The following is a 23,288-nucleotide window of genomic DNA, read 5'->3' as shown; positions in this document are numbered from 1 at the left end:
AGTTAGATGAAAACACACACAGAGTGTGGAGGGAACAGAGACAGTTTAGAAAGACTCTCCGTCTCACCCTTACTTTAGAATGGTGGGAGGTTTCATTTCAGTGCTCCACAGGACCTGCTTTGTTCTTGTGTTGGCTCAACCAAAGCCCATGTGTAGATTGGGTCAGTCCCATCTGCCTTACAGCAGTGTTCTGCATCAGCAGACCACCACATTTAATTCCTCTTATGGTGATCATGTCATTTGCCATTCACATTCAGGCGCTTTGACAAGAAAATATGGAGAACTATTAATATTTATGCCAGGACTATAATAAGCAGAAGTCACCTCTACCCCAGGCAAACCTTACTCTTTGTTCTTGTTACCATTTTAAAAGGCTTTATAAACCCCTCCAGGTAGAACCCTGCTAATTTTCTCCCATCACCAAAGACTGAGGATCAACTGGCTTACATGAACTCTGTCCTCCATAAGGGCTCCATGGCTTTGCTTTCCACTGACCACCAATGAAACCATCTGCCTTCTGGGAGCCAAGAACATCTCTAGGTCTGAATTGACTTCTAATAGAGAACCATTTTCTATGTCCATTATAGCCTCTACCCAGAAAATACCTGAGACTTCATATAAAAGAGCCTATATTGCTGGTACTACAAAGGCTGGATCTAGATTTTGGTAGGGTGGGAGGAAAAAGACCCAAGAGGAGCCATCACATGAAATTCTGGAGTATGCCAGTCTTGCAGGGGGCAAACATGGACAGACTGCAGTCTATAATTCTTTTAACCAGCTGCATTAACCACTCCCTTATATAGCAGAAATCATGCAGAAGGAAAGCTCTAGTACTCTTCCCTTGTTCATGGCTTTAGTTCTTTTTGTTTTTGTTTTTTTAGTCTATTTTTCCAAACCCATTTTTCATATTAAATTCCATTCTGGTCTCTTATTTTCTACCTCAGTTCTAGATCATTTAGTGGCTAATACCTAAAGCTGGTTTTCCTGCTTCTGATTTCCCCAGCTATAAACTCAGGTCTCATTTTCCACAGATGAACTTTGATTACCACCAATAACTCTCCCTTGATCTAGAGTTCAGACAACTTAGGGTGCCTTCAAGAGACATCTTTTAGGAGTGACTTGGGATGGGCTCCTTTACCTTGGCACCAGGTACTGGCTCACATTGCCACACTTTGATTAAGGACTCAATCTATCAAACCATTGCCTGCACTATTTATTCTCTATTTAAGAGTTTATTTTAAAAGTAGTCTTTTTTTTTCATTTATACTCAATTTACTTTTACATTTCTAGACTAATGTTCAAAAGCAAGTGCAAATCTATTGAATCTTACCCTTGCTATCAAGATGAAGAAACTAAGATTTCTTTTGCTGACTATTCTGTGACCTATCCAGACCAGCCACCAAATTCTTGGTTTATAGTATTCAGGTGAGACTATTATATAGTGGTGAATTATATCATCTTTAAATGGCATACAGTATTTATATTTGTAGAGTTTTACTTATAGTAGTAAAAGTAGAGTAGTAATAACTCAGTTTATAGTTTGCTTTCATAAGTAGGTTAAATTTTTCCACATTTGTTATGGAGGAATAATATAGATACCCTTATCTATGTTCCTTTCATCAAAATATGATGATGTGAATTTTATAGTCACATTTAGAAATATGATTAAAGTAATATAACACATTAATATGCTTGTAGTATAGAAATAGAATTCACTTCTGAGCAATAGAATATCAGCTAAAAATAACAAATTATATATAAAATGGGATTTCTTAATGTAGTTAAGATTTATATGTCAAAATAATATAATTAATGATAATTTCTAAAGAAATAATATGTGAACCTTTTAGTTAGTTGGAACTTTATTTAAACTTCTAAAAAATTTTCTTGGCACTAAATCTAAATTCAAACTTTAAGACTCAAGTTTTAAGTCCATAATTTTGTGATTGCAGAGAAACATTTTTGTTTCCTCAAGATATGATTTTGGTCCCTAAAGTCTACACTACACTTCCAGTCTGTATACTACACGTCATTAATAATGACACGATGGAACAAGTGCCAAAGATGTTCCAAAAAGTGGTACCTCACCTTTATACCAAGAATAAGGTACGTGTAAAATTACTTCTCCCCATGTGATATAACAGTGGTGAAGACTACCAACTTGGAATAGAGGAACAGGGTCCTGTGTTTTCTTGGTACAATTCCTCTTCATTTGACAGGGGAGGTGGTTAATGTGAATTCCAGTGCATCCTTTACCTCTTGGACCTCTCACTTTTTCTCCCAAAATATTATAAAAAGAAAGCATTAGATATTCTAATTACTGAAATCATTCAAACTCTTGAAGCAGAAATGAATTATAGAGCCCATTTTAGTCTTATCCCCAAACCAATCAGTTGGCATCTCTGTTTCTCACTGAGTTTTTATTCTACTCATAAATATTTCAGGAGATTGAGATTATACACCCGCTCACCACCCCCATTAGTCCTTTCAAAGGCCGTGTAAATTCCTTTGGCATCAAGAAACAATGCTCCTGATAAATGAAGGATAGACCCTGATCTCTGATCTCCCCTCAAACCCTATTTCCCCTCCATATATTTAAGTCTTATGTTCATGTTTTTAATCATTCCCTCCAACAAGGAATCATGACAAAGGATAGTATATACCTGGACTGGAAGCCACAGGATCTGTTTTAGCTCTCTCCTTCCATTCTTGAGCTGTATGGTTTTGAACCTCTTCATTTTTCTGTTTGTGTTGAGGTTGTATTTTACTTCTGAGATTCATTTCAGTCTGTGATTCCATGCATTACTTTGTGTAAGACAGATATAGCTAACATATTTGTAGGAATGCAGAGATAAATTAAAAATATATTAACAGTATAAAAATGTAATAGTTATTTTGAATTGTTTGGGGAATTTTAGGAAACTTTATCAAAGTCAAAACAATAAAATCTTTATAAAATCATTTAATCCAGTTGATATATGTGTGTATGTGTGTGTATATATATATGTATATATATATATATATATATATATATATATATATATATATATATATATAAAGATATCTTTATACATACGTATGTATACATGTGTGTATACATGCATGTGTGTGTATATATATTCCTATATATGTGTATACACACACATGCATATATACACACATGTATACATACGTATGTATAAAGATATCTTAAAAATAATTTTTATTATTTTCACTGATATTTCATTCTAATTTAAAATCTTATATGTCTTTATTAAAACCTTATCATTTTAAATTATTTTACATGAGATGAACTTTTTTGATTTTATAGTCAGATCTTACTAAATTTGAACACATTATTAAATTGCAATTTGAGCTTAAATTTTTACTTTGAATTAAATGGGGCAAATTTCACATTTATACTTATGAAAAAAATATGAAAAACAATATTTTTGTGGGCAGTCATCTATTTGGTATTATATATTTAAACATAATTTTATAACACTTCATTAAAGCCAATTCATCAGTATGTTATTTTATTTGTATTTAGTTATTTTTATTTATATTGATTATTTTGTCTACTTTTGAAAATATATTCATGTCTCACTTAAAATAGAATAACTTGGTAATAAAATCAATTTCTGTACATTAAACACATATTTATAAACTGTATTTAACCCACAATTCCTTTTATATTATAGTTAAGTTCCACTAAAAGTTATAGTATAGTTGGCTCAGTGGTCGAGTGGCCCTAAATTCAATCCCAGGCACACCCCCCTCCCCCCCTCCACAAAAATGATAGTATTATGAAATTTACTTTACTTATAAATGATACTTCCCAGCAGCAGAACTCCTGTGCCAAAACAAATACTGCAGAAGAGAACCAGTTCTTCAGTAACAAATTTGTCTTCACACAAAGTATGGATATTTTGTGCCTGTTTATCAAGTTTGACTTAGATTTCCTTTTGGATAGAAATAGCTCATTTAGACCTGTCCAAGTTCTGCTGTCCTAGCCGGAAGCCACTTCTGTGCCACAAACTGTGCCCAGTTCCTGAAGAACAGAGGCATAGGCCTCTGGCAGAGGTCAAGGCTCACTGATGTCAGCAGGCCCTTCCTTGAATAAGAGTAACCAAACCCAGGTGGAGCCACAACCCCTGGACCAGGCACTGTGGGCCAGGTGTGGCCTGTGCTGGTAGGGATTGTTCTGGGGGCTGTGAACTTCTCTGTGATTCTTGCACTTGCTGCCAAATTCCACCTCTGCCGCCACTACCATGCCAGCTACTGACACCACCCACTGCCCAGAACAGGAAGTGGGAACTGCTCAGGGGTGGGTGAAGATGAGGACGAAGATGGTTTCATTGAAGACAATTAAATTCTGCCTGAGGCTGGTGAGCTGGAGATGGAGGGATGCAGGGACCAATTCTCCCTCTGAGCCCTGATCTTTGGATACTCCCTCTTCCCTCCATGCCTGGCAGTTTTAAGGACAGCAGGTGCTAAATGGGAGCCTCAAGCCTCAAGGACAGAAGGGAGAAGGACTTAAAGGTTGACCAGGAGGAGCACAATCCTCTTCTTCCTGACACTAGCCAGAAGGTGACAATGACCTTCTCTTACTTAATAACTCTAAATGACTCTCTGCAGTACCTGGAAAAAGCCTAACAACCATATGAGTATGGAGAAAGGCCCTCTGTGACTGGCCTCCGTGGGCCTCTTGGTTTCCTCTTTTGCCTTCCCCTACTTTACTCCCTTCTTAATTAGATGAAGTTTCGGTCAGGTTGTTCCTTGGCCTGGGCTGCCCGACCCTTTTCTAAGTCCCCTTTGATAGTGATGAAAATCCTATCCCACAGACTAGAAATAGTTAATTTAATTTGTGATTAAATTTAAAAGTTCAAGAAAAAATACAATTTTGTTTAAAGGTAGATTCTATCAAAGGGATAGATAACATCAGATTCTACAAATAAGTTCTTCTTTGCTAGATAAGTTACTAATATTAATCATCAGTACTTAATTTTGGAAGGGACATTTAAATATTATTTGAACCAAATAAGAATATGATGTTTAAAGCTCTGGTATCTGATTGTGCAGGCTTTAATTTCACCTGTGTCTCTGCATCTAGTCTTGAGGAAAGACCTGGCTGAGCCGTGATGCTCTGGACACCTACCAGTGCCTATACTCTACAGCATACACTAAGGGAGGTCCCCTCCCAACCCCACGGTCTCTGGAAGATGGACTACTTATTGCAAGTTCCCCATTTCACCTTATGTGCATTGGGAGCTGGGAGAGCTCTGGCCAATCTCCATGAACATCACACGGAGGGACCAGGACCCCTACCAACATCTGCATGTGACTAATGGGAGCTAAGGAAGGTCTCCAAAGTAGCCTACAACGTTGGGATTGCAGCTGTTAATGTAAACAGCCTCAATATCATTCAAACTTGTCCCAAGGGACCAAAAGACAGGCTCATTCATATTCATCACCTCCAGGACTTCATAAAATTGGAAGAAATAAATATAATAACAGATGTGCATAAATCAATATGAGAACAAAAGAAACATGAAAGAAAAAAATATCATCTTCAAAGTAAAACATTAATTCTCAATAAGTCGATCTCAATTGAAGGAAATCTATGAGATGCCTGAAGGACCTAAAATAATGATCCTAAAGAAATGTAGTGAGATGCAAAAGAATACAAATAAACAGAGCTGGGGACATAGCTCAGTTGGTAGAGGTGCTTGCCTCACATGCCCAAGGCACTGGGTTCAATCCCCCACACCACAGAAAAAAAATGCAAATAAACAATACCAAAAAATAAGGAACACAATGCAGGATATGAATGAAAAATTTACCAGAGAGGTAGAAACAATAATTTAAAAAATAACCAATCATAAAACTCAGAACCAAATATTTAGTCAATATAAGTGAGAAATTCAACAGAGAGCATCCACATAGAACAAGCATAAAGACTTCTGGTACTCAACGACCAGTCTAACAAACTAACACAATCAGACAAGTGAAAAGAAAAACACATTTAAAAGAATAAAGAAAGCCTACAAGACATATGGGACGTAGTCAAAAGACTGAATAAAGGCATTGTGGAAATTCCAGGAGACAAAGAAAAGAAAAAGCCATTGAAAACTCATTTTATGAAATAATGTCTGAAAATGTCTCAAAACTTCAAAGAGAGATGGACACCCAGATCCAAGACTCTCAAAAGACTCCAGCCAGATTCAATGAAAACAGACCTACACCATATTGTAGTCAAAAGGTCAAAAGGACAAGACAAAAAGCATCACAAAATCAACAAGAAAAAAAAAGTCAAGTCAAAGGGAAGGCCCGTGAGACCTAGAGTAGATTTCTCAGCAAAACAAATAAGAAAACAAAAAAGAATGCTTACAGGCCAGAAGAAAGGGGGAAGATGCACTGAAAACATTGAAAGAAAAAACTGCCAACCAAGAATATTATACCAAGAAAAATTATCTTTCAAAACTAAATGAGAAATGAAGTCTTTCCCAGATAAGCAAAGTCTAAGGGAATTCATCACCATCAGACCAACTTAAATACTTAAGGGCATTCTACACCAGAAATTAAAGGATAATAACTACCATCTTGAAACACACAAATACACCAATACTCTCTAGAGCAGACCATGAAAGTGAAAGGGAAGAGAACTAAAACTTAACATGTCAGAAAACTACCAAATCACAAAAAGTAAATAATAAAAGAGGTGTAAAGGAGCAAAAAATATACAAAGCAAGCAGAATACAATTAACCAAATTACAGGAATATGCTCATACTATCAATAATATTCCTTAGTGTAGGAAGATGGCGGCGAAGGGAGTACAGCACCCCAGTGCGCCGCACCACTGTGCGGGAGAAAGACGAGGTGAAACGGCTGAAGGCTACCTTGGTGGGAATCTCCAGTGAAATCGAGGTGCTCCAGAATCTAGATGACAGATTTCCAGCGCGCGGGATTCGGCTGCAGGGGATTGGTCGCGGGCGATTTCTCCGCACGGAGGGTAGCAGTACCTGGTCGGTGGACCGCCCCGCGGATGAAGTCTGGGATGCGCCCTAGTTAATTAGCGGCGAGGTACCAGAGCGGGATTACAGCGAAGCGGATTCTGGAGGCTCCTGCCAGTGGTGCACTGGCCGCGCTGAGTGCTGAGTTCCAGCTTTGAGACAGAGGAGAGAACCGGTCCAGTTCAATTCCCGACACCGGTCGGAACACGGAGGAGGACAGCAGCCACCATCTTGGAGAGCTGATGCAATCATCCCTGTTTTCTACTGATCTCAGCTCATTCAACTACGGAACAGGTGATTCCAGGCTGGTATTTGCCTGCGTCTCGCAGACAGATCGCTCAGGCTCTGGACTGGAAAACCTGATGAGAATACTCTTCGGGACTCACCCCTGGCAAGGCGGGCGCCAGACTTTCAGCGGCCAGATTCTAGTTCCCCGGGTTGCTTTGGCCCGGGGCGGGAGATCCTTTGGGGACTCTGGGCGGAGGCCAGTTACAAATGGATTGTCTGCTGAGGGGCGGCAGGGCTCTAACTAGCGGAACAGTTTTGGCCCGGGGCTAGGGAGCCCGCGGGGACTGCGTCTTTGACCCTGTCCCTGGCGGAGCGTACACTGAGCTGGGAGAGGTAGGAGCAGCCAGGCTCGGGCTCCCGGGGCTGCTTGGGCCTGAGGCTGGGATACCTCTGTGGAGCCTGCTCCTAGCAGAGTGTGGCAGGGATCGGAGAGGCTGGGTTCTGGCTCCCGTGGCTGCTTGAGCCCAGGGCCGCGGAACCGCAGGGACCGCGAGCTGAGGCCAGCCACAAGTGAAACTTGCGACGAGGGGCAGCGGGACTCTGACTCCCAGAACAGTTTTGGCCCGGAGCCGGGGAGCCCGTGGGAACTGCGTCTTAGACTCTGCTCCCAGCGGAGCGTGCACAGAGCAGGGAGAGTCTGGTGCGGCCAGGCTTGGGCTCCCGGGGCTGCTTTGGCCTGGGGTTGGGGAACCCGTGGCGGTTGCTCTGAGGAGCCTGCTCCTAGCAGAACGTGGCGGGGATCGGAGAGACCGGCTCCTGGCTCCGGAAGCTGCTCTGGCTCAGGGTTGGGGATCCTACAGGGACTGCTTCTTGGTCCGGGTCCTGCTGGGTGCTGCGGGGGCCTGGGGGGCAGAGTGGAGCTGCCACCTGCGCCCAGAGCAGGCTAAGGGACCCGCCGATGTGGTATCGCGACACCCCAACTGCAGCTGGGGCCGAGGAGAGTAGCCGCCCATGCCTGGAACAGGACCAGCGACCCGACGGCAGGGTAGCCAAGTCACCCCACTTGGAGTGGAGGCCGTGAAGAGCCGCCGTCTGATCCTGCAAGGTAGGCAGACCTGTGTCCCACTGGCAGGACAGGCTCGGCAGCCTGCCAGTGTGGTGGACGAGTAGCATCGAGGCAGTCACGTCACACTGGTTGGAGTGGGGGTTGAACAGAGCCGCCGCCAGCGTCCGGAAGGGGCCCAGAGACCCGTTGGAGAGGCAGTTAGGTACCTCCACTGGGAGTGGGGATTGAGCAGAACTGCCGCCCAGGCCCGCAAGGTGGGCAGATCTGAGACCTACCGGCGGAACAGGCTTGGAGGCCGACCAGCGTGGTAGACACGTCACACCAATTGGAGTAGGGGTGGAGAAGAGCTGCCACCCACATCCGGATCAGGACCAACGATCCGAGGTCGTGGTAGGAACGTCACCACAATTGGAGTGGGGGCAGAGTAGAGCAGCCACCCGTGCCCGCAGGGTGGGCAGACCTACGACCAACCAGCATGGTAGATAGATCACCCTAATTACAGGAGGAGCACAGCCACTACCCGCCCTACAAGAGAGATACCCCAACTATACAAGAGCAATATAAATAAACAGGGGGAAAAATTTCAAAAACACAACAGTTTCACCAAGCAGAAAGAAATGCAAGCAATATGAAAAGACAAGGAAAGAAAGGACCACAAGCAATGCAGGTCAACTCAACTCTAGAAGAGGTAATAGCTGCAACAGATGGAATGTCAGATAAAGAGTTCAGGATATACATGCTTCAGATGATCTGGAGTCTCAAGGAAGACATGAGACAGCAAAATCAGACCATGAAAGATCACATTGACAAGGAACTACAGAAACAAATCCAGGAAGTAAAAGATCAATTTCACAGGGAGTTAGAAGTAATAAAAAACAAACAAATAGAAATCCTAGAAATGCAGAAAGCAATAAACCAACTTAAAACCTCAATTGACAATACTACCAGCAGAATAGATCACTTAGAAGATAGAACATCAGACAATGAAGACAAAGTATTTCAACTTAAAAAGAACATAGACAGCTCAGCAAGACTGCTAAGAAACCATGAACAGAACATTCAAGAATTATGGGATAACATTAAAAGACCAAACTTAAGAGTCATTGGGATACAGGAGGGCACAGAGCTCCAAACCAAAGGAATAAACAATCTATTCAATGAAATAATACGAGAAAACTTCCCAGACTTGAAGAATGAAACAGAATCCCATATTCTAGAAGCCTACAGGACGCCGAAAGTGCAAAATCATAAGAGATCCACACCTAGACACATTATAATGAAGATGCCCAACATACAGAATAAGGAGAGAATTTTAAAAGATACAAGAGAAAGAAAGCAGATTACATTTAGGGGCAAACCAATCAGGATAACAGCTGATCTCTCAACACAGACTCTGAAAGCTAGAAGATCCTGGAATAACATTTTTCAAACACTGAAAGAAAATGGGTTCCAACCAAGAATCGTGTATCCGGCGAAATTAAGCTTCAGGATGGAAGATGAAATTAAAACCTTTCACGATAAACAAAAGTTAAAAGAATTCGCAGCTAGAAAACCATCTCTTCAAAAAATCCTTGGCAAAACATTACAGGAAGAGGAAACTGAAAATAACATTGAAAACCAGCAGTGGGAGGTAGGACAGTAAAGGGGGGAAAGTAATCAAAGAGGAAAACTAATCAGGTTTAGTAACATAAATAAACAAATATGACTGGAGGATCAAACCAAATCTCAATAATAACCCTAAATGTTAATGGTTTAAACTCACCAATTAAGAGACACAGGCTAGTCGAATGGATCACAAAACAAGATCCAACAATATGTTGCCTACAGGAGACGCATTTGATAGAAAAAGATATACATAGACTGAAGGTGAAAGGCTGGGAAAAATCATTCCACTCATATGGACGTTGGAAACAAGCAGGAGTGTCCATACTCATATCAAACAAAATAGATTTCAAGCCAAAGTTAATCAAAAAGGATAAAGAGGGACACTGCATACTGCTCAAGGGAACCATACACCAACAAGACATAACAATCATAAACATATATGCCCCAAACAATGGTGCAGCTACGTTCATCAAGCAAACTCTTCTCAAGTACAAGAGTCTAATAGACCACCATATAATAATCATGGGAGACTTCAACACACCTCTCTCACCACTGGACAGATCTTCCAAACAAAAGTTAAATAAGGAAACTATAGAACTCAACAACACAATTAACAACCTAGACTTAATTGACATATATAGAATATACCACCCAACATCAAGTAGTTACACTTTTTACTCAGCAGCACATGGATCCTTCACAAAAATAGATCATATATTATGTCACAGGGCAACTCTTAGACAATGTAAAGGAGTAGAAATAATACCATGCATCTTATCTGATCATAATGGAATGAAACTGAAAATCAACGATAAAAGAAGGAAGGAAAAATCATGCATCACTTGGAGAATGAACAATAGGTTACTGAATGATCAATGGGTTATAGAAGACATTAAGGAGGAAATTAAAAACTTCTTAGAGTTAAATGAAATCACAGACACAACATATCAGAATCTATGGGACACATTGAAAGCAGTTTTAAGAGGAAAATTCATTGCTTGGAGCGCATTCCTTAAAAAAAGAAAAAAACCAACAAATAAACGATCTCATATATCATCTCAAAATCCTAGAAAAAGAAGAGCAAAACAACAGCAAAAGAAGTAGAAGGCAAGAAATAATTAAAATCAGAGCTGAAATTAATGAAATCGAAACAAAAGAAACAATTGAAAAAATTGACAAAACCAAAAGTTGGTTCTTTGAAAAAATAAATAAAATCGACAGACCCTTAGCCATGCTAACGAAGAGAAGAAGAGAGAGAACCCAAATTACTAGCATATGGGATGAAAAAGGCAATATCACAACAGACACTTCAGAAATACAGAAGATAATCAGAAATTACTTTGAATCCTTATACTCCAATAAAATAGAAGATAGTGAAGGCATCGATAAATTTCTTAAGTCATATGATCTGCCCAGATTGAATCAGAAAGATATAGACAGCCTAAACAGACCAATAACAATAGAGGAAATAGAAGAAACCATCAAAAGACTACCAACTAAGAAAAGCCCAGGACCGGATGGGTATACAGCAGAGTTTTACAGAACCTTTAAAGAGGAACTAACACCAATACTTTTCAAGCTATTTCAGGAAATAGAAAAAGAGGGTGAACTTCCAAAGACATTCTACGAGGCCAACATCACCCTGATACCTAAACCAGACAGAGACACTTCAAAGAAAGAAAACTACAGACCAATATCTCTAATGAACCTAGATGCAAAAATCCTCAATAAAATTCTGGCGAATCGGATTCAAAATCGTATCAAAAAAATTATACACCATGATCAAGTAGGATTCATCCCTGGGATGCAAGGCTGGTTCAATATACGGAAATCAATAAATGTTATTCGCCACATCAATAGACTTAAAAATAAGAACCATATGATCATCTCGATTGATGCAGAAAAAGCATTCGACAAAGTACAGCATCCCTTTATGTTCAAAACTCTAGAAAAATTAGGGATAACAGGATCATTCCTCAACATTGTAAAAGCAATCTATGATAAGCCACAGGCCAGCATCATTCTGAATGGAGAAAAATTGAAGGCATTCCCTCTAAGATCTGGTACAAGACAGGGATGCCCTCTCTCACCACTTCTGTTCAACATAGTCCTCGAAACACTGGCCAGAGCAATTAGACAGACAAAAGAAATTAAAGGCATAAAAATAGGAAAAGAAGAACTTAAATTATCATTATTTGCAGACGATATGATTCTATACCTAACAGACCCAAAAGGGTCTACAAAGAAACTGTTAGAGTTAATAAATGAATTCAGCAAAGTGGCAGGATATAAAATCAACACGCATAAATCAAATGCATTCCTGTATATCAGCGACAAATCCTCTGAAACGGAAATGAGGACAACTACTCCATTCACAATATCCCCCCCAAAATAAAATACCTGGGAATCAACCTAACAAAAGAGGTGAAAGACTTATACAATGAAAACTACAGAACCCTAAAGAGAGACATAGAAGAAGACCTCAGAAGATGGAAAAATATACCCTGTTCATGGATAGGCAGAACTAACATCATCAAAATGGCGATATTACCAAAAGTTCTCTATAAGTTCAATGCTATCCCAATCAAAATCCCAACAGCATTTCTTGTAGAAATAGATAAAACAATCAGGAAATTCATATGGAATAATAAAAGACCCAGAATAGCAAAAACAATGCTAAGCAGGAAGTGTGAATCAGGCGGTATAGCGATACCAGACTTCAAACTATACTACAGAGCAATAGTAACAAAAACAGCATGGTACTGGTACCAAAACAGGCGAGTGGACCAATGGTTCAGAATAGAAGACACAGTAACCAATCCACAAAACTACAACTATCTTATATTTGATAAAGGGGCTAAAAGCATGCAATGGAGGAAGGATAGCATCTTCAACAAATGGTGCTGGGAAAACTGGAAATCCATTTGCATCAAAATGAAACTGAATCCCTTTCTCTCGCCATGCACAAAAGTTAACTCAAAATGGATCAAGGAGCTCGATATTAAATCAGAGACACGGCGTCTGATAGAAGAAAAAGTCGGCTATGATCTACATACTGTGGGGTCGGGCTCCAAATTCCTCAATAGGACACCCATAGCACAAGAGTTAACAACCAGAATCAACAAATGGGACTTACTCAAACTAAAAAGTTTTCTCTCAACAAAAGAAACAATAAGAGAAATAAACAGGGAGCCTACATCCTGGGAACAAATCTTTACCCCACACACTTCAGATAGAGCCCTAATATCCAGAGTATACAAAGAACTCAAAAAATTAGATAATAAGATAACAAATAACCCAATCAACAAATGGGCCAAGGACCTGAACAGACACTTCTCAGAGGAGGACATACAATCAATTAACAAGTACATGAAAAAATGCTCAACATCGCTAGCAGTCAGAGAAATGCAAATCAAAACCACCCTAAGATACCATCTCACTCCAGTAAGATTGGCAGCCATTAAGAAGTCCAACAACAACAAGTGCTGGCGAGAATGCGGGGAAATGGGTACACTTGTTCATTGTTGGTGGGACTGCAAAATGGTGCAGCCAATTTGGAAAGCAGTATGGAGATTTCTTGGAAAGCTGGGAATGGAACCACCATTTGACCCAGCTATTCCCCTTCTCGGTCTATTCCCTAAATACCTAACAAAAGCATGCTACAGGGACACTGCTACATCGATGTTCATAGCAGCACAATTCACGATAGCAAGATTGTGGAACCAACCTAGAAGCCCTTCAATAGATGAATGGATTAAAAAAATGTGGCATTTATACACAATGGAGTATTAGTCTGCAATAAGAAATGACAAAATCATAGAATTTGGAGGGAAATGGATGGCATTAGAGCAGATTATGCTAAGCGAAGCTAGCCAATCCTTAAAAAACAAATGGCAAATGTCTTCTTTGATATAAGGGGAGTAACCAAGGACAGGGTAGAGACGAAGAGCTTGAGAAGAAGATTAACATTAAACAGGGATGATTGGTGGGAGGGAAAGGGAGAGAGATGGGAAATTGCATGGAATTGGAAGGTGTGCCTCAGGGTTATACACAATTACATATAAGAGGAAAGGAGGAGTAGGAGACAAATTATATAAGTGGAAGAAACGATTTATAGTAGAGGGGGTGGAGAGAGAGAAGGGGAGGGGAGGGGAGGGGAGGGGAGGGGGGATAGTGGAGAATGGGATAGACAGCAGAATACATCAGTCACTAGAAAGGCAATTTGTAAATCAATGGAAATGTAACGGATGTGACACAGCAATCTGTATACGGGGTAAAAATGGGAGTTCATAACCCACTTAAATCAATCTGTGAAATATGGTATATTAAGAACTATGTAATGTTTTGAACAACCAACAATAAAATAAAAATAAATAAAAAAAATATTCCTTAGTGTAAATGGACTAAAATTAACTAATCAAATGACATAAACTGGATAAATGAACAAAAAACCACAAGATCTAAATATATATGCTGCCTACAAAAAACTCTCTTCACTGTTAAAGGTACACACAATAAAAGTGAAGGGTTTAGAATAGATAAATCATGCAAAACTGTAAAAAGAGACAAAGAATCTTATTATATATTAATAAAAAGGTCAATTCAATAAGAAGATATATTAATTATAAACATATATGTTCTTAGGATCACCTAAGAACATAAAGCAAATATTATTTGCTTTATGAAATATTATTTGCTGAAGGAAGAGATAGACTCTAATAAAAGGATAGTGTAGAACCTCAATACCTCACTTTTATCAAAGGAGGGACAATTAAAAAAAAATAAAGAAACATCTGAGTTGAACCCTACTATAGATAAAATGAACCTAACAGGATTTACAGAACATTCCATCCAATAGCAGTAGAATACACATTCTTCTCATTAAGACATTGAACATTCTCCCGGATAGATCATAGATCGTATATTAGGTCACAAATCAAGGCTCAATAATTTTTTAAAAATAAATCATATCATGTATCTTCTCAGATTAGTATTACAAATCAACAAGAAGAATGGAAAATATATAAATAAGTAAAAATTAAATAGCATGTTCCTAAATGACCAATCAATAATGGAAGAAATTAAAAGGGAAAAAACTTTATAGAAATTAACAAAATTGAAAACAAACTTATCAAAATCTTTGGGATACAGTAAAAGCAGGACAGAGGGAAATTTATACCAATAATGCACACACCAAAACCTAGAAATGTCTTAACAATGTAACAAAGCACTTGAAAGACCTACAAAAAGTCAATAAAGTTAGTGAAAGGAAAGAAAGAATAAAGATCGGAGAATCAATCAATCAAAACAAAAAAGTTCAAATGATCAGTGAACAACAGAGCTTTGTTTGTTTTGTTTTTTGAAAGGATTAATAAAACTGACAAAACTTTAGTTGGACTAACCAAGAAAGAGAGAGAGATAGAGAGGGAAGAAAGAGAGAGAGAGAGAGAGAGAGAGAGAGAGAGAGAGAGAGAGAGAGAGAGAGAGACTTCAAATAAAGTGAGAGGCAAAAAGGAGACCTTGCAACTGATACCACAGAAATATAAAAAATAATAATAAGAAGAAACTACCTTGAACAATTAAGTATATATATATGCTTCAAAAACAGAAAACCTAAAAGAAATAAATTTTAAAATACATACAACCTGCCTAATTTGAATAGAAGAGAAACAATCTAATATTAATTATAAACATATGTAATGAGATTATAATAACTAAACATTTTTTAAAATCTCTCTTCTATAAAAGTCTAGGACCCAATGGCTTTAGAGGTGCAGTCTAGAAAACATTTAATGAAGAACTAAGCCCAATTCTTAAACTGTTCACAAAAATTGAAATGGAAGGAACTTTGCCAAACTCTTTTCATGAGACCATCATTACCCTTATACCAAACACCCAACAAAACAAACAAACTACAGATCTATTTCCTTGGTGAACATAGATGCAAAAATCCTCAATGAAAATATTAGAAAACTGAATTCAACTGTGTATTAAAAAGATCCTATATACCATGACCAGGTAGGATTTTTCCCGGGACAAAAGGATAGTTCATCATATACGAGTCCATAAATGTGACACAACACATCAACAAAATGAAAGAGAAAAACATATGATCACTTTAATCAACACAGAAAAAGCATTTCATGATAATTGAGATCCCTTCATAATAGAACTCTCAAGAAATTAGGCCTAGAAATAATCCACCTCAAAATCATAAAATCAAAATATAGTATAATCAGACAGGTAATATACTGAATGGGGAAAAACTGAAAGTGTGTTTCCTCTATGATTGGGAGCAAGACAAGGATATCTAATTTATCTCTCTTATTTGATATATTACTAGAAGTTTTACCAAGAGCAATTAGGCAAGAGAAATAAATAAAGGAATCCAATTAGAAAAGATGAAGTTAAATTATCTGTGTTTGCAGATGACATGATTCTCTAGATAGAAAAGCCTAAATACTCTAAAAATTGTTGGACCTTACAATAAATAAATTCACCAAAGTAGCAAGATAAAAAATCAACAAAATAGTCACATTTCTGTACCCAAATAAAGAACTTGTTTAAAAAGAAATTAAAGCAATTTCATTCACATCAGCTACAAAACAAATACACTTAGGAACAATCTTAACCAAGGAGATGAAAGAGCTCTACAATGAAAACTGTAAAACACTGATGAAAGACATTATAGAGGACAGCAAAAGAGAGAGAGGAAAGAGGGGAAAGAAAGGAAGACAGAAAGATAGATAATACATGTTCATATTCATATTCATGGATTGGAAGAACTGATATTGTTAAAATGACCAGACTGTCCAAAGTAATCTAAAGGTTCAATGTAATTCCCATCAAAATTTCAATGACTTTTTTCACAGAAATAGAAAAAAAACCCTAAAATTCCATAAAACAACAATAACAAAACAGAATAGACAAATTGATACACAAATGAGAAAAACAAACAAAAACCTAGAGGCATAATGCTTGTCTTCAAAACATAATACAAAGTTCTGGGTACTACAACAATATGATAGTAGCTTAAAAACAAACCCATAGAATAATGGAATAGAATAAAGAACTCAGGAATCAATCATGCTCATCTGCAACTGATTTTTGACAAAGGTACCAAGAATATGCAGCGGAAAAGACAGTTTCTTCAATTAATTGTGCTGGAAAAACTGTATTGCATATGTGGAAGAATGAAACTGGATCCCTTTCTCTCACCATATACAAAAATCAACTAAAAATGGATCAAAGCCCCAAATCTTAAATCTGGAACTATGAAATTATTACCATAAGAAAATGGAGGAAACACTGCAAGACAATGGCATAGGCAACGTTTTTTTACATAGCACAGGCAACCAAAGTAAGAATAGACCAATGAGAGTATATCAAATTAAGAAGCTTTCACATTGCAAAGGAAACGAGAAGGAGGATTGAAACAATCTACAGAAAGAGAGAACATATTTGCAAATGATACATCCAACAAGGGATGTATATGATGATATCCAGAATATACAAGGTACTAAAACAGCCTGTTATGGTTTAGATATTACATGTCTCCCAAAGATCATGTGTGAGGCAATGCAAGAAGGTTTAAAGGAGAACTGATCGGGTATGAGAGCCTTAACCCAAGCAGTGAATGAATTCCCTGATGGGAATGACTGAGTGGAAACTGAAGGCTGGTAGGGTGTGGCTGGAGGAGGTGGGTCATTGGGGACATGCCTTTGGCGTACATATTTTATATCTGACAAGAGGTGTGTGTCTCTGATGTCTAATCATCCTGTGAGCTGCTTCCCTCCACCACACTCTTCCACCATGATGTTCTGCCTCACCTTGAGCCCAGGGGAATGGAGCCTGCTGTCTATGGATTGAGACCTCTGAAACCATGAGCCCACAAATAAACTTTTCCTCCTCTAAAATTGTTCTTGTCAGTTCTTTTAATCACAGCAGTGAAAAAGCTGACCAATACACAGCTGAACACCAATAAAAAAAAACAACTAAAAATGAGCTAAAAAAATAACAGACAATTTTCTAAAGAAAACACACAAATGACCAACAAGTATGTAAAAAAAGCACTCAATTTCAGTAATCATCAGAGAGATCCAACTCAATATCACAATGAAATATTATTTCACCCTAGGTAGAATGGCTATCATCAGGAAGACAATAACAGATGCTGGCAAGCATGCAGAGAAAAGGGAATTCTTGTACTCTATTGGTGGAAATGTAAAGTAGTATAGCCAATATGGAAAACTATTTGCAGATTCCTCAAAAAACTAAAAATAGAACTCCATATAATCCACTGATTCCTTTACTGGCCATATATCCAAAGGAGGTGACATTTTTATTCCCCTCAAAGAGGTGTGTGCACCTTTTTCCTGTTTCAGCAGTAGTCACAATGACCAGTGCATGGAATCAGCCTAGTTGCCCAGTTATCCTTTAGCAAGAAGAATGGATAAAGAAAATGCAATATCTTTACACAATGGAATGCTATTCTGCAAAAAAAAGAAAGAAAGAAAGAAAAGAAAAAGAAAGAAAGAAAAAGAAAAAAGAAAAGAAAAGGAAAAAAAAATGAGAGAAAGAGAAAAATAAGTTAGTTCTTGACCTCATAAATTCATGTTGGTTTTTAGAAATCTGATTTCTTCTTCTTATGGTTTTTCATGAGGCATCCTTTTTATCATCTGCTGTACAACTTTAGTAAAAAACCATTATTAAATATTAAACTTACTATTCCATGTTTGCAGGTACATTTTAATTACAAAATAGAATAGTTTGCTCTCTTTCTTTTCATGATTCTTCAAGACCATACAGTATGTTCCAAAATACTCAGCTATGAGATTTCTCAATTCTTGATACCTTATTATGTAACTCTTTTATTCTAATAGTTCTAAAGTCATTTAGCATAGCCAGCTCCTGTCTTATAATCCTAGCACTGGTTTATCTTTGATTTTCACTTGCCAATATCTCTCAGATGATTCTATAACTTTTTTTCTCTTAAAATTACAAACACAAGAGTCAATGATTTGTTCTTTAAATGAATTAATACAGTAAATTCAAATATAAGAATAGCAATAAATCCGTGCATATTACATTTTGTGAATAAATATGCTTTTGCATATGTAATTTTTATTTGTCCCAAACATGATATCAAGAGTTTCTTATCAGTATTGGAATTCTCATCTCATTATGAATATTGGATTTCTGGCTGATATCCCTAGATAGCTACTGAGATTTTATCTATTCATTCTGGATTGTTTGTATACAAATTTTTGTTTCTGGAAATCTAAAAGCATCAGAGTTTCCTCTGTAACAGAACAACTGGAAGACAACTCTTTTTATTCCTTATTAGGAGCATTTAGATTTACAAACCCTGAATTTCTTTGAAATTTTGCATCTTGTTATATCAAGCTGTGATTAATTGATTCTTTTGACCAAATATCCAATTACGTTGAACCAAGCTTTTATCTATAATGAAGTAGTCAATTTCCTATATTCTTTAATAGTCTGTTTTCTCCAGTCTCAAGAGCTCATCTCGGTATACGAATCCAGGCTCACTGGGATCAGATGCACTGTTATTTCCATAGCTTTCATAGCCATCTCAAGGGAACTCCACTTATGAATTCTTGATTTCTTCATCTCAGTATTTGAGAAAGATGTGTTTTTGAGAGTGGGAACTCAAATAAGAAGCCATTGAGCTATTCCAGAATGATGTAATCATTTTAAAATTTGCCTTAGGAAGCATTAGGGGAATTAAAAGAAAGCATAGAACTATCTATCACAATAAAGTACTTTATTTTATTTTTAAGGAACCACACACACAAAAAAAATGTTGATAATTTTCCTGAAAAAATTTAAGATGATACTTTCTAAGAGGAATTTCAAGGCCTACTGAAAGTGATTCCATGTGTATTAAGAGATCTTGGGATCTATATGTATATCAAGATAGTAAAGCATTTTAATATTATAATCTATATTATACATTTAAGAGAACAGTGACAATATAAGTCCTGTCTGTGTAATTGCTCTTTCTTATAGAAGGGATACACATTTGTGGCTGAAGCATTTACGGGTGACATGTATGCAGCAAGCTCTCGATGGAAGCTACGCCTCATTGGTTCTTACACTCCACTCCCATGCCTCTCCCGGGAATCACCTTGCAATACCTTCACCATAAAAGAAATCAGAGATTACTACATACCCAATGATAAGAAAATTTTATTCAGGTATAAGTATATGATAGGTGGGGAGAGGCATTATTTTAAAAATATTAATATTTCTGGATAAAAATTAATTCTGCAGGAAAATCCTGCATCAGTTTTGAATTTCAATTTCTATACTCATTTGGAAAGAATGAATTTAGAGTAATGTGATTACATGAGTGTTTCACAGGATCAAGACTACATGATTGCACATAATGTTAATGATGTTTTCTTAGACTTCATCTTACTTGATTTTAGTTACACATTCTCCTTGATACTTCTTTCTCCTTGTTCAGCTCCATCTCTGCTCTATCTCAGTTCCTGGTGGGGTTTCTCTCCCACCTGTCATCTTGACCCTTTTATGCTCATCTATACTCTCCTTGAATATCCTGTGCATGGATTCCAAGCTCTTTCATTAGCTGGTTCTGTTGATTCTAATTCTGACATGTCTCGGCTCTCCCTCCTCTCTATTCTCAATGTCCCTGCACTACTTCAGGCCTTTATTATGTTTAAGCTATAAAACTGTTGTTTCTGGAATCTATGATTCCATTATATTCCATTTTTTACTCTATCATTCTCCCTTTATTCACTTATATACTCATACTTTATTCCAGAGCAATCACCTTTCTAATACTCATATTTAAATGTGATTTCCCTACCACAAAATCTTTGACAGAGTCTCACCAATTATAGAATAAAATCCAGATCACAAAGAATGGAGTTCATCAGCTTCACCCAGTCATCAAGCACAGTGAAACCTCTCACTGGAACTAAAGAGCTCATCCTGACATATAGACCATACAGTTTTATTGTGTATTTGTTTTTCCTCTTATCATGAGATATTCTCTCTCTACTTCTACACTTAGAAAAATTTATCATTTTAATAATAATATTCATCAATAAAATCTTTGCATTAAAGACTCTAGATATAGTTCATTCAGGTGATGTTCAAGTCCTTTATTCTTTCTGAGAATATGACATTCAAATTTAGCTAATTACCTTCCCATGAACTTCTATGTGAATTAACATTAATGGAAGGCCAAACTCATGTCTTCAATGTGGGACTTAGCACAGCACCTGATACATAATTGCCTTCATTAAATATTTGTTGGTGTTGAGTGCATTGTTGGAATACTAATTTTCTCTCTTGCATTTGTCTCACACATGAGCTTTTAGGGGATAGTTCACATTTAAACCACAACATACTATTATGCACAGAAAATTTGGAAAATATATAAATATATTACTAAGTAAAGAAAAGTCATCCATAACCAGACAACCTAGAAATGACTATTGTTAGAATTTTGTTGTATTTTAATATAGTGTCCCAGTTGAACATTATTAGAATCATAACTGGGGTTTTATAATTCTGATCATTTTAAGTAGCATTATAGAGTTCCACACACTGGGCTTAAACAAAAGAAGTGCATTGTCTCACAGCTCTGGAAGCTCCGGTCTGAAATCACCACCGTGTCAGCAGGGTGGGTCACTCTTAAGGGCTGTGCAGAGAATCTGTTCTTTCACTTTTCCTGGCATCCTGTGGTTTGGTGTGATAATTGCTGGTGCTACCTGGCTTGTGGATCAGCACCCCAATTGCTGCTTCAATTTCTGCATGGTGTTTCTCTTATGTGACTCTATTCCTAAATTCCCCCTCTTTATTATAAAACCACCAGTTATGTTCCATTAGGACTTTTTCCCAAATGACCTCATTTTAACTTGATTACCTCTGAAAACTCCTATCTCCAAATAATGTGACATTGTGAGGCATGGGGTGGTGAGAACTATAAAACATCTTTTGTGAGAGGAGGGGACACAGTTCAGTCCATTATAGTGACCTGGATCTGTAGAGAGGAAAAAGGATTTTAACAAATCAAGGCAAAAACTGAGAGCCTTGATTTATTGGAATACCTAGGGCTTGACAAATATTTGGATAGTGCCATTTATGCAGTAGAGGATACAGAGGGTGAAAGTCGTGTGTAAGGTGGTGGTCAACAGGAAGACAATTAACTCCTTCCTAGTGGTTTAATAGAGTAGACAAGCAAAATAGCCACGTGACACAGGTATATGGTTGGTAGGACACTTTTATTTGAAAATTGTTTTTCTGTTTTGGCTCGTGAGGTACCCAGGAAATTGTATAAAATGAGAATCAGACTCAGAAAAGAACATTAGGATTCTCTGATATTTGTGGGAATGTCAATGTCTGAGAAGCCTGAAAAGAGCAGTCCTGAAAAAAAGAGGGAATGTTGCTCTGCTCTTGGGGTAGATTTTTAAATCAGGAGGAAATGAAGATAGAATCAACCCTGTCAAGTTCTCTTGAGAGGTCAAGGAAGACGAGAACTGAAGTTTGTATACAGTAGTGACAAGCTGCTTGAAACCTTGACAAGAACATGTTTAGCGCCTGGGTTGGTGACAGAGCAGACTACAGAAAGTGACATGGTGAGAAGAGCAGAAGTAGGTGATCTACTGAGATGGCTCCCAGAAAGGAAGTGTGGCCATCCGGACTGCAAGGTGGATGTATTTGCTTCAACTGCACATGTAGGAATGTTAATGACAAGGAGGAACAAAGAGAGGGTGTTTATGATACAGGTAGCAGGATACTCAGAAGGACAAGTTTGTAGAGAAGTGGAAAGTTGATAAAGTCCTGAGCATTTGTAAGAAATCACTAGAAATAAAAAAATGAAAACAAAACAAAATAAGACAAAACAAACAAGGCCCCTAAAACTCTTCAGTGGCACCAAGGAGGAGTTAGAAAGTATGGGTTAGATTGCATGTTTTAGATTTTGAGGTTTCTCAAATATAGGGAAAAGGGTGAGGGTAGAGGCTGTGGGTGCTATTTCAGCTTCTCTGTGTGTTTGATCAAATGAGAACACTGAAGAGTGATGCATGGAAGGCTTCTGCCTCTGTAAGCTGTGCTCTTTGTGCAATGTGAAGGAGGATCTGATGGAATGAGTTGGTGTGGTAGTAGCAGGTTGCAGCTCTATGAAGTATGGTGGCTTTTGGGTCTGTCAAGTTTCAAAAGTGGCTCATCAAATCCAAACAAAAAGATGCATTTCCTACTTGGGGATTTAAGGATGATAAAAGTAGACTCATTTTGTTTCACCCTACCATATTGGGATCCTTTGCTAAAGAGGACTTCACAGCATGGTTTTACTTTTTGACAATGCTTTTAGAAAATTATGCTATTTTGTTTACTGACTTGA

General features: G+C 37.8%; 2 protein-coding genes across 2 annotated transcripts in view; both read left to right on the top strand.

The window, feature by feature from the left end:
• The window catches only part of LOC308640687 (ras-related protein Rab-32-like), a gene marked incomplete at its 3' end in the record, with an annotated part of 422,333 nt that overhangs the window by 71,152 nt on the left and 327,893 nt on the right, over positions 1-23,288 (top strand). The gene's annotated exons all lie outside the window — the stretch shown is intronic.
• Positions 1-23,288, top strand: part of LOC308640680 (androglobin-like) — a gene marked incomplete at both ends in the record, with an annotated part of 138,925 nt that overhangs the window by 70,579 nt on the left and 45,058 nt on the right. The window contains 3 exon segments of the mRNA XM_081312475.1: positions 1,291-1,425; positions 1,953-2,106; positions 19,925-20,112. Coding sequence (XP_081168601.1) covers positions 1,291-1,425; positions 1,953-2,106; positions 19,925-20,112 — 477 coding nt within the window.

Source organism: Spermophilus citellus (assembly GCF_964194105.1).
Source record: "Spermophilus citellus genome assembly, contig: SCAFFOLD_102, whole genome shotgun sequence".
NCBI lineage: Eukaryota > Metazoa > Chordata > Mammalia > Rodentia > Sciuridae > Spermophilus > Spermophilus citellus.
This window is presented reverse-complemented; position numbering and strand designations above follow the sequence as displayed.